The following is a 12963-nucleotide window of genomic DNA, read 5'->3' as shown; positions in this document are numbered from 1 at the left end:
CTGATGGGTACAGAGAAATGCTAAGGGTCAACAATGAGAGATCAACATGTGCGCCTCTGGGATCTTCCTGGTTCTGTGGCTTTTCACATCTTTGTGTGTGTGAAGCATCTGTTGATCAGAGAGTTGTGAATCTCCCTGCCATGTATGCATTCTCCTGTGAGATATTCCCGTGGCACCATCTTATTAACTGCCACCCATTGAGGCAGCTCATGGTCACTCATGTCCTCCTCCTCTGAGAGCACAGCTCGCTCAGTGACTTCCTTTAGCTCTATCACCCTTCTCCTCTGGAATCATAGAATCGAATCATCGAATCCCTCAGTGCAGAAGGAGGCCATTCAGATCATCCAGTCTGCACCGGTCCATGCCCACCTATACCCCTAGCTCTGTAACCTGAACTGCAAATCCCTGGACACTATGGCGTAATTTACCATGGCCAGTCCACCTAACCTGCACATTTTTGGACTGTGAGAGGAAACCAGAGCACCCAGAGGAAACCCACGCCGCTATGGGGAGAACGTACAAACACCACACAGACAGTCACCTAAGGCCGGAATTGAACCTGGGCCCCTGGCGTTATGAGGCAGCAGTGCTAACCACTGTGCCACCATGCCACCCCCCTGTGGAGCGCCAGTTTGTGTAAGGCCCAGCAGACTTCAATAGTGTGGGATACCCTTGAGGGTTTGTCTTGCAGGGCTCACTCAGATCGAACCATCAGCTTCAAAAGGTCAATGGCCTGCTTGATGGTTGCTCTTGCAGTCACATGGCAACAGTTCTATCTGTCCTATGCCGGAGATATGTGCTGGAGTTGCGTACAGATATCAGGAGCCAGGATTTCAGTGGATAGCCCTTGTCTCCCACTACCTAGCCACAAAGGCGCTTGGCTAGCCCAAAGTGCCGCGGCAATTGGAACTGCGCAAGGATGTAGGAGTCTTGGCAGCTTCCTGGAAAGTTTGCACACACCTGCAAGATTCTGCTTCTGGCGATTACAGATGACTAGAATGCTGAGGGAGTGGATACCCCGCCTGTTCACAAGGTGCCTGGCTGCTCTGAACAAGCCTTAATGGCCACATGCATACAGTAATGACCCACTGTATCTCTGGAAACTCAGTCATGGCCCCAATGCTAACTTCCCTCTCAGCCTGACTGGACTGATCTGTTTTAAACTTTAAAAAAATATATATTTTCAGTAACATTTTCCAGTTTTATCAATTTAACAATTCGACAGATAAAACACATATTTACAGAACAATACGTTTCTTATGTACAATTTACATGTACCCCTTTCATCGGCTCTCCCCCATTCCTTGCTCCCCCTCCCCCCTCCGCCCCCGTTGATAGTCAGGCTCCATATTGACCCCTTCTTCCGCCATGGGTGTTGTATTGTCATATTCTTTCTTTCACTTTGTGATTTTTGCTTTTACTCCTATGGCTTCGCTGGAGGGAGCTATCAACACCGACCCCCCCCCCCCCCCCCCACTCCCCCCCCCTCCCCCCCCCCCCACCTCACTTTTTTCCCATGTCCTTTCCTGATACTTCTCTGGGTTACTTTCTTTCCGCCCCTCCTCCCTTGTTCCTATCTATCCTGTCTAGGCCCTCGTTCACCCCTTTCTTCTTAATCACCATTGGGACAGATATGGAACAGGCTGATGAAGAGCCCCCACACTTTATGGAGCCCTCGTCCGACCCTCGGGTGGTGGGATCTGTTGTAAACGTGATGGGTCATAATTATATTGCAGGGCACCAGAAACGCATGGGATTACCAACCTTCAACAGGGAATCTTTCACCCCCTTCCCCACCAGGACCGACTGTCACCCCCACCTCGCCCAAGTCTCGATCCTCATTGACACCCCCTCCAAGACCCGACCTAACCCAAACACCCAAATCCAAGTCTTGGCCTGACTCAACCCCTCCATATCAAGGCCTGATTTCACCCCACCCCCACTGCATCCCAATCAGCCTCCCTGAGCCCAAATACCCAAGTCGAATACATAAAAGTATGAACACTCACCGAACAGACTCTTCTCCACCAAACCCGACACTCGCAAGGCTTGACATGCCACCCCTCCTAACCCCACCAAGACTCAACCCAACCCCCTCACTTCCCCCAAGCTCAATCCAATCTGACCCTGCCCCCACTCCCCCAGGCCCTGCTCCACCCACTATCCCACACCCTCCAGGCCCAACCCAATCTGGCCTGAGCCCCTTCACCAAGCCCGAATGAACACCTTGGCAGGACCCAATTCTACCTAAGTCCGATCTGTACACCCCCCATCATGGCCCAGCCTGACACCATCTTTCCGCCAAACCTGACCGAACCTCCTCAATTCTGAGCTGAGCCTCCCCTAGGTCTTATCCCAACCAGCCCACCCATCAATCCTACCTTATATGCTTAGCTTGTCAAAGACCTTTAAACCTAATTGGACTTTAGACTTTCCTGACTTACCGCAGCTGGTGGTGTAAATAGGGTGTGTGGCTTACTTACCTGTGACTCTACAGCCTTCGACACTATGCCCTGAGGACATGCTACAATGCCAAAATCTTGCCCAGCCTGAGTTGAAAGGTCTGGCAACATAGGATTGGCTGAATTTTATGGGACAAACTTTTGAATAGAGTGGCTATCTGACTCAATTGCCACTCCATCAGAAGTTAAGGCCAACCTGACAATAAATGACATCCATTATCCAGAGGAAACCCACGCAGACACAGGGAGAATGAGCAAATTCCACCTGCTTACCACTGTGCCACCATGCTGTCCCGTATCTGCCAGTTCCAATTTGAATTAACTTCAACTCCAGTACCCGGCTCAGCTGCACCATCATCTCGCAGAGCATTTGTAGACACTGGTGCTCGAACATCTCGATGAAGCTGAGTATTAGACCCTTTGAGCTGGTTTGAGCATTCTGCGACCATGAGGCTCCCCTCTTGCACCAATACACCGTCCTCATCATTCAATGGCACCCTCAAACCACTGGCCATTGCATAGTTGCTCAATGTGGTTGCTTCCTAATCCTTGTGCAACTCTCCTCCTCTGATGGAGTCAAAGACTGAAAGCATCGACACCATAGCCAGATGAAGCCTCGACTGAAATGAGCTTCTGAAGAACCTATCCTGCCTCTGGTTGCTGCTGCGGAGCTGCGAGATGCCTTTCCACTCGCAGCGCTTCACTTTGGCCCCAACTTCTGCAGTGTCAACAAACCTGGTAAGAGTCACCTCTTGGAAGCACAACCTGATTCACAATGTGCCTGCCAGCTCCCTAACAGCTCAGCAGCCACTGAGATCTCACCTCATTTGAGACGATGGGGCTCTGAGCCTCTGTGCATCTCACCGCTAAAAATCAGAAAACTGTAGGGAAATACCAATTGGCTATTTAACAGCCTTATATTCCTGCCTGCTGCCAATCTGACAGCCATTGGTCCTTCCTGCTGCTTGTTTCCGGTAAAACGTGTCGTCGGTGGGAAGATATTGGGGAGATGGTCCAATGTGGGCCCACACTATTTTGCCGCTGCCCCCTCCCCATTCCTGTCTCCATAGGCCCAGTAAAAATTCTATTCTACAATTTATCACCCGTCCTGGCCTCCCATTTGTTCATGCTCGCTCTTTTGTGAAGCATTTCCGCTTTTGCAGTACACTTGTCCACATTAGCCTGTAGGTCATCAAAATCCTTCAGATTAAGAGTGGCCTCTTCCAGTTTTTTTTGGCACACAGTGATCGCCAAATGCTACATTAATGAATTGTGAGTGGCAGTGTCAGCCATTGTGTGTGCTAACAATTCAGGCAAGCTCGAAATAAATAACATAATTCGAATGTTATAAATGTCGCAACAAGCTTGCCTTGGAGAATATAGTGAATAATGCAAATAACAGAAATTATTCTCATTGGAGACTCACGGGGAGTTCAGATCAAATAATTTTTTACTGGAACAAGATGCTCATACGTCATCTCAGGCAGTTAAGCAATACTGCTGTGAAGACAAAATAGTAAGAAGTTTTACAACACCAGGTTAAAGTCCAACAGGTTTGTTTCGATGTCACTAGCTTTCGGAGCGCTGCTCCTTCCTCAGGTGAATGAAGAGGTATGTTCTAGAAACATATATATAGACAGATTCAAAGATGCCAGACAATGCTTGGAATGCAAGCATTAGCAGGTGATTAAATCTTTACAGATTTATGTCGCATTACATTCATCCCCCACCATCTGGCCTGCAAAATCCTACCAACTGTCCTGGCTTGACACAATTCACACCTCGTTAACCTGGGATTACCCAATCTCTGGATCTGTAAAGATTTAATCACCTGCTAATGTTCGCATTCCAAGCATTGTCTGGTATCTTTGAATCTGTCTATATATATGTTTCTGGAACATACCTCTTCATTCACCTGAGGAAAGAGCAGCGCTCCGAAAGCTAGTGACATCGAAACAAACCTGTTGGACTTTAACCTGGTGTTGTAAAACTTCTTACTGTGCTCACCCCAGTCCAACGCCGGCATCTCCACATCGTGAAGACAAAAGTTTGAAAGCACTTGTGTATTGGATGACTTAACTAAATACAGACAGCAGCAATAGTAACAGACGCCTCACAATATTGATCCTGGTGAGTATTGGCAGTGGAAAAGGCCCAGGAAAATCCATGATTAGTTGCCCTGTGCTAAGCCGAGAGCATTCTGTAGCCATCTGAGATGGCCACCTGCAAAGAATGATGGGAATTATGGCCAGGTTTGGGACACAGACAAGCTGCAGCTTGTATCTTTGCAAACGGCAGGCCAGAAGTATGCAGGAATTCACACCTGCATATGGGCCATTCAAGGCGATTAAAATAACAATGGGACCATCAGGTCCATCGCATCATCTTCCAGACTAGGCGGCACCGAGATCCTGCTCGGAGCCTTCCCAGGATTGGCCACTGATGCCCACCCCAAAAGTGATGTGGCAGCCCCTGATTGGATGTGACCAATCAGAGGGTGGAGCACTGAGAAATTGATTGACAGTGACCCAGAAACTGCCCACAAAAGGGGCGGGAAAACTCAAGCCAGTTAAAAGACAATGCAGCCATGATTTCTGTCTCTTTTGGACCCGGCCTGTGCAAGCCTCCTTTGAATCCGGCCTGTGTCAGCCCAACTGCAGCATAACGACCAGACAACCAAGTTCAAGACCAACGATTGCTACCTGACGGCTGAGCCCAGCAGAGACAGAGACACTTCTTCAAACCAGCCACGTGATCAAGATAAAGGCCTTGTCCACTTGAACAGTGCCGGTCCCCTGAAGTTAAGTATAGGTTATTGTAGTTGATAGGTGTAGTTTAACTCATAGTATATTGTGCTTGCATGTCAAAGTAACCGTTGTGTGTAAATAAACCACCTTTGAACTTGAACTGACTAACTGGTTGTGTGGTCCTTTGATCGATATCCGGTAAAGACTTGTGGTGGTATCATTTGATACCTGGCGACTCTAAAGAGCATCATTATTAATTGGCAGCATTATTGGTGCCCATTGGCAACAATTCCCATAGTCTGAAGCTTGTTTCATGAGTCATACTTCAACTGGCGATGACTAAATTTGCACTTAACCTCTGCCGACACAGATAATGTCATTTGTGGCTTAGATGGGGGCAGGAAGAGAAGAGAATCATATTGTTGAACACACTCAAAGAGGAGTTTTCATGTTTCAAGTAGATTTATAAGACATGCTTTAAAAGCCAGATTTTATGGCTCTACTTTCATTTGACTTCTCCATCCCAGCCTGTACTGTCTAAAATCCAACCATTCTGCATGATTGAAAAATGACTGCCAGCGAAGACAATCATTTAAAACAGATTACATTCCAGAGAGGTCATGGCAACTTTTGTACTTTCATAACTGTCAGATGTCAGTTGAGTATGACGCACGTGTGGTCTTTTAAGTCAGTAGCACAATTTGTTCTAAAATACATCATGTGATTTTGGCCATCGACAGTACAAACCTTTGTCTGAAGTTAGCTTGACTTGCAGAAGAAGCCTTGATCCAAGTACTTAACTTATTGACTCCTGCCAATTCACTTCCGTGATGCGTACACATATTTCCTTCAACAATGTTGGATTTACCTCAATCATTCAAGCGACAAACCTCGTAGCCTCAAATGAACTGCAAATTTATTATAACCATTATTTTTTTTAAATGGAGGAACAATTTATATATAAAATGCAGTCTTGAAGAATCTGGCCTTACTAGGAGTGCTTTCAACACTACTATTCCTTCTCTCAATATTTCTTTAAGAGATTGTAGATGTGCACACCATGGAAAATGTATTGTTCAATCAAAGAAACGGAAAAATCACGTTTTCTTTTTTTTAAATAAATTTAGAGTACCCAATTCATTTTTTTCCAATTAAGGGGCAATTTAGCGCAGCCAATCCACTTACCTTGCACATCTTTGGGTTGTGGGGCTGAGACCCACGCAGACACAGGGAGAATGTGCAAACTCCTCCCAGAGCCGGGATCGAACCTGGGACCTCAGCGCCGTGAGGCAGCAATGCTAACCACCGTATCACCGTGCTGCCCACGTTTTCTTTTATTGGGCTATTTTATTTGCAGGTTAGGGAACCAACTTCTTGCTTTCCATAAAAATGACTTGTCGTTTCCATGAAATAATTTGTCTAATAAATCTCTTTTTTTAGATGTGGTTCAGACGTAGGAACAGTACCTCACCTTTTATGTAGTTTTCCATTGAGAAAACCCTGACCATCTGCTAAATTCAAAACATTCAAATTCTTGGCAACGAGACAACATGACTATATAAGATCCCATTGAGTAAATGTTCAATAGTGAAGAGAAGTTTCAATGGGGTTTAACATGACTGGCATTAACATTTTCACACAAAACAAATTAGACTGTTGAGATAAACCTGAAAGAGGGGCACGACCACACTTTTCATTCAAATGCCGAGTATTTCCGCATTTTATTGCCTCAATTTGGTTTCTTTCGTTTCTTGAGGAGTTGGGGCTGTAAGTGTATTACATCATTTATTCACAAAAGTTAAAAGGCAGTCTTTGCACTGGTCACAGACACATTAGACTCACTAAGTTACTATCTGGTAGTTTAATGTTCAGAAGCAGCATTACCGTAAAAGGCTTACAAATGCCATTCCTGTCCTTAACAAGCATTTGTGCCGTCAAATATTCGCCATATTTAAAACAGCTCAAGTTTCTTCGTACATTGTGAATTGCAAGTGTGCATGTTTAGCTCTGCAAACTCATGAATATTCTTAAATTTATTGCCCTCATGAGTAAATCAAATATAACTGACCTTTGATTTTTATTCTTTTCTAAATTTAGAGTACCCAATTCATTTTTTCCATTCAGGGGTAATTTAGCATGGCCAATCTACCTAACCTGCACATCCTTGGGTTGTGGGGGCGAAACCCACGCAAACACGGGGAGAATGTGCAAACTCCACATGGACAGTGACCCAGAGCCGGGATTGAACCTGGGAGCTCGGCACTGTGAGGCAACAGGGCTAACCCACTGAGCCACCGTGCTGCCCCATAACTGACCTTTGATGTGGGTAGCAAAAGCACACACTGCCACCAACTCAGTAGCTATTTTCATAACTTGAAGCCTAGTAGAGAGGAGTTACATCCCAAAAGGTGCAAACCTGTGCTCCTGTAAACTGCTGGTTCTGACATGTAGAACACAAGATGGGTCATTCTCATACTTTGCTCACAGAATTCATAGAATTTACAGTGCAGAAGGAGGCCATTCGGCCCACCGTGTCTGCACCAGCTCTTGGAAAGAGCACCCTACTTAAGCCCACTTCTCCACCAAATCCCCGTAACCTGTAACCCCACCTAGCCTTTTTGGACACTAATGGCAATTTATCTTGGCCAATCCACCTAACCTGCACATCTTTGGACTGTGGGAGGAAACTGGGGCACCCGGAGGAAACCCACACAGGCACAAAGAGAACATGCAGACTCTGCACAGACAGTGACACAAGCTGGGAATCGAACCTGGGACCCTGGAGCTGTGAAGCAACTGTGCCAAACACAGTGCTGCCATGCTTGTCCTGATTTCCAATGGCAGCAATGCTGAAGGAGAAAAGAAAGCTGAGTTATGGGCAAGCAAAGTGATTGAGTTTAGGCTGAGACTTGTCTCTGAAGCTCTTACTGAAAACCGATGGAAGCAACATTAACATATTGAAAAAGTGGAGTTAAAGGGCTCCCGCACAATGTCCAGCTCCGCCTCCCCCTCCCCCATGACAAGAGAATTGGGTGGACCTACAAGTGGAAGCATATTTAATGTGACACACACTTTCAAGGTAAATTAATTGCTTGAGATTTCACGAGCTTTAGTTTCCCATGCAGTTGGTTATTAACTTTATTGACCCTTTATTGGAACTGGATGGTTTGTTGCCAGATGATGGAATGGTCTCCTTCTCTGTTGTATGATTTGGTGATATAGCAACTTACTTAAGTGGCCACTATAGGAGACATCTGGTATTGGGCTGTACTGTCCATTGCCTGCAGACTCATGCATGCATTTACAACTCCTTTCCTAGCCTGCGACTTGGTAAACTCATTCGTCAGAATTCTCCGTTCCTGAGACTACGTTTTTACGCCAAGGTAGGATTCGTGGCCTTCTACGACAGCAAAATGGGCACTGCACCTGGACCGATTCAACAACTATTGAAGGGCTCGCACCAGTGCCATGTGGAACATTTTGGATTCCGATGAAAAACGGTGTCTGATTCGCCGCTCCGTGATTGACATTCAGGAAGCTGATAAGCTGCAGCTGCATCTACACACTTTATTCCACACACACACACACACACACACACATACACACACTCATCCCAGCCAGCAAGATGGCACTGGTTGCGCTGGAGTGTGCCCATCCCGTTGATGTGTCGACTGGGGCCAGAGGGCACCTCAGGGGGGTTTTCCTGGAGGGGCACCCATATGACCCATGGCTCTAAGTTTACAGTGGAAGGTCAGCGGCGTGTGCCGCTGCATGGCTGCCTTGCAGGCTGCGGCAAAGGTGTTCCCTGCCCTTCCACCCCGACCCCACAACAAAAGAAAGTCCAACACAAAAATGGCATGGTTTTAGCAACTGGGAAACTGACAGACCTCGAAGCAATGCAAACCAGAATAAAGATTCAACCATGTGAAGACAAAATTGGGCCCAGGTGTTTGTCTCTTTGTGGAAATAAAACCCTTTAAAAAAATTAAATAATGGCACACTGAACGTTATTAAACAAATTTATTAGTGAAACTTAACTCCTTATAAATTTGGCATGAGAATGCAGTCAGAAGAAAATAGAGAAAGGGACACGAATGAGTTATGGTTGGTCACCACACCACAATTTTATACAAATATCTCTCTCTTGAATCCAGGTTTTTTTCATGGCATGCCTGTATTTTTTTGAGGGAGTAACAATTCTGACAGAGGTATGAACTGGTTTGCCATCTGCCCAATGAACAAAAAGCATCTGAACTCCAATAGATGATGGAAAAGTGGATTTGGAGAATGAAACAATGGAATGATTCATTATTATGATACAGCACAAACTCACACCACCATGTGAAGACTGCATGTGCTGTTTTGATTTTATAAGAAATGTTATTATGTGCATGGGATGCATGAAAATCTTTATTTGTAATCAGACAATATATTTAATACAGTGAAATCCGATCATACTGTTTCATGTCATAATCAATTATCATCAAACCCCATTTTTTTTATCCAGCTAATTGTAGTTCACCCCATTTTAAGCCACACTAAATGTTTCTGGGTTAAAGTACCACACCTAGCCACAATTAACCAGAATTTAATATGCACATTCAAAATGCTTCATACTTAATCCAACCTCAAAAGCTGCAGTAAAATATTAGCAAGTGAATAGTCCTGATACAAAGTTCCTTTGAATTCCCCACACCATTTTACAAATCCATCCCTTTGTCACCCTTTTGACTTCATTGTAGTAACTTGATGCTATGATTTTATCTCAGAATTTGTCAGGCGTTCATTTGTCCTTCTGAATTTTCCTACTTATCTCTTCTCCAAAGTAAATTCTAGTGTCTAGATAGCATTCTGACCAATTTTAATGGATGATTAAAATCTAAAATATATCTGCTCTAGCACATATGCCCTCTCGCAGAGAAAACAACAATTTTTTTCCACTTGCTGCATCGAAACAAAAGTTAAAAAGGAAATCAATGATTTTATTGATAATTAGTGAAATCGATGACACTGGTTTAACCATATCAAAACTTCCATCTAGATTAGTTTATAATCTTTCAAAAACACCGTAAAGTTGTATATTTAGTATTCATGGTTCCATATTTAATTTTGAAAAAAAGCCAACATTTATGATAACTATTATCGTGCACTGGAAACCATTTCATTTTTCACTGTAATTTATTCTATTTACGTCCGAAGTCTAGGTTAAAGCAGTGTTATGAAGCTTCAAGCCAGAGGCCACCGTTTTATAACTACAGTCAGAGAAATTAAGTTAGTATTTATTTTAGAAACCCATTGCTTCCCACATGTACCTGAACACAAACCTGGGTTCTCAATAACTTTGATCAGTTATGTTAGTTGGGCAACGATTGTTGGTTTCCTGCTGGTATAATTCACTAAAGACTATGTCCTCTATAAACAATGAAAACTAATTGATTTAGACGTCTGCATTTTATCTCAGTCCCGAATCCTCATTCAACCCCAAAAGGTAAAATACTGTACATTTTTAGTAGTATATTGTGCATTTTAATATTTACAACAATAAATTGTTAATCTGACTTTAGCTAACATTGAATCATGAATCAATTGGTTTGGATCAATTTTATAGAGCAACTGATCATCACATAATTCTCCACTATTTTGTTAAAAAGATGTGCATTTTTTCTTATGTCAATTTATAAAAAGCAAAAAAGCGTGACATTTTCTGATGATTTTTCTTGGAGTTTTTTTTTTGGTCAGCTCACTAATTTACATGCTGTCTTAACACTTTGTCTATTCACTTAACAGAGATTGTTAATGTGAAGTACTTATTTCCAATCGTGTAACTTCAGTTCTTCCATTCATCGAACAGTTGGACAAGCACCAAAGGCCTGAAGGCTTTTTTTTTTAGACGAGTAATGTCTGATGATGATCCCACGACCCCGTGAGATGACGATTCTTTCTTTGTTTTTTTTTTGCCTTGCTTCTTTTAAATTTTCAAAAGTTGAGTACATAACTGAAGTCCAATGTGCCAGGATGCCTCACCACAGTTTAGTGTCTCCGTAAATATTGCGTGGGACAGACATTAGTTTTTCATCACAAGTCACTTTTGCATCATGTAAGGTGCTGTACCAAACCATCCCTGTGGGCCTGGTTTCTTCCATTCGACAGATGAAATACAGGACTGAGTCTGTGTGGCTCTGAATATAGGCACTGTGTAGTAATGATGCACAGCGGTCACTTACATTGTCCAGTCGTTTTAGAATCAGGTGAGCTTTCCTGAGAGAAAAAAAAACGGAGAGCGAGAAAACAAATAAAATGAAATTCTAGTATCATTTTAAAATTGAGATATGAGGTTCAGATTCTCTCAGCAGTTCCTCGTTCAACACATGTTTTACCATTATCAGTATACAACATCGAATTGGATAAAAGTTGGGTTTTAATTTCCTCATTGCAGGATGACCAACATTATTGTCTTTCAAAAACAGCAACATGTCTAAGGAGCAAGCTTTGGCAACTCCACTAAAAGGCAGGGAAGTAAAATTACTGAACACATTCGCTGGCCCACTCCATAGCTCTTCTCCGAATGCACTTTCATATATTGTTTGTCTTTCCAGTTGTGAAGGTGACTGCTGTGTAAGCTGTACTGAAGCAAATTTGAATTGGCTATTGGATGGATGGCAGCAGATTATTGTCACCCACATTCACACATTTTGGTGAGGGTAGTATGTCCGAATAGAGGCAAAAAAGGGACTGGAAACCCACAATATACTTTGTGTCTTATGCTGGTAATTTTTCAAGTTCAAGCACTTGTGATTGAGGATTCCAGGAATCATCTCCTCACCAAAGTACATTTAAAAATGAAAAACTGTGTGGGCACGGTGGTTAGCACTGTTGCCTCACAGTGCCAGGGACTCGGATTCAATACCAGCCTTGGGTCACTGTGTGGAGTTTGTACGTTCTCCACATGTCTGCGTGTCTAAAAGGTTAGATGTGGTTACTGGGTTACAGGGATAGGGTGGGGGCGTGGGCCAACGTTGGGTACTCTTTCAGGGGGTCGATGCAGACTGGATGGCCCGAGTGGCCTCCTACTGCACTGTAGTGATTCTATGACTCTAAAATGTCTTTTTTCACGAAAGGGGTGCGAACAAAGAAATATTGAATAGTGTTTTCTCAATCTGCTTTGCAACAAGGACCAGCGTATACTGAGGTGTGACTGCCAATTGTTCCTGCTGATATTCCAGCTCCTTTGAAAACTGCAGGATGAGTCAATTCTATAAAATACGTGTCAACCAGAGGAAGGGAAAATTTTGCATAAGGAAATTATTTGATTTTCCTTAGTTACTTAAATATCATGGATAAACATGTCTCACATTCAGCTCATTCTCTTGAAGTAAAAGGAGAAGCTGAGTGTTTCTGGTGTGCAGTTATGTATAGTTGCTTTCTTATGTTCAAATGCAATAGGAACTTCCAGGATAGTTTGGAGGTAATTGGAAAACTGTGCACCAACACCAGTACATACACTGGAGGAAAGCTGTCGTGAGTGCAGTAATCTTGGGTTTATGTGTAATTACATAATCTAAAGCAGCTTTAACATCAATGTACTTCTTCAAATAATATTTTTGGGTAACCAAAAATGTTCAGTTTTTTGGTCTCATGACAATTTTCAATGCAAGAGCTTTATGACATCATCAGGGGAGATAACTGGCAGGGGCTACTGAGCCCAGCCGCATGAGGGAGCTAAACATCTGTAGTTATTGGCCAAGAAGTTTCAG

General features: G+C 43.6%; 1 protein-coding gene across 4 annotated transcripts in view; it reads right to left on the bottom strand.

Moving 5' to 3' along the window:
• Positions 1 to 9214: 9214 nt before the first annotated feature.
• LOC140399093 (astrotactin-2-like) overlaps positions 9215 to 12963 on the bottom strand; it is a 2178011-nt gene continuing 2174262 nt past the window's right edge. For all 4 annotated transcript variants that reach the window (XM_072488234.1, XM_072488235.1, XM_072488236.1 and 1 more), the window contains one exon: positions 9215 to 11467. In XM_072488234.1, coding sequence (XP_072344335.1) covers positions 11230 to 11467 — 238 coding nt within the window. In that variant the 3' untranslated portion in view covers positions 9215 to 11229. The remainder of the gene's footprint in view (positions 11468 to 12963) is intronic.

This window comes from Scyliorhinus torazame, chromosome 22, assembly GCF_047496885.1.
Source record: "Scyliorhinus torazame isolate Kashiwa2021f chromosome 22, sScyTor2.1, whole genome shotgun sequence".
NCBI classification, from domain to species: domain Eukaryota; kingdom Metazoa; phylum Chordata; class Chondrichthyes; order Carcharhiniformes; family Scyliorhinidae; genus Scyliorhinus; species Scyliorhinus torazame.
Note: the sequence above shows the minus strand (reverse complement) of the source record. Positions and strands in the feature narration are given on the sequence as shown.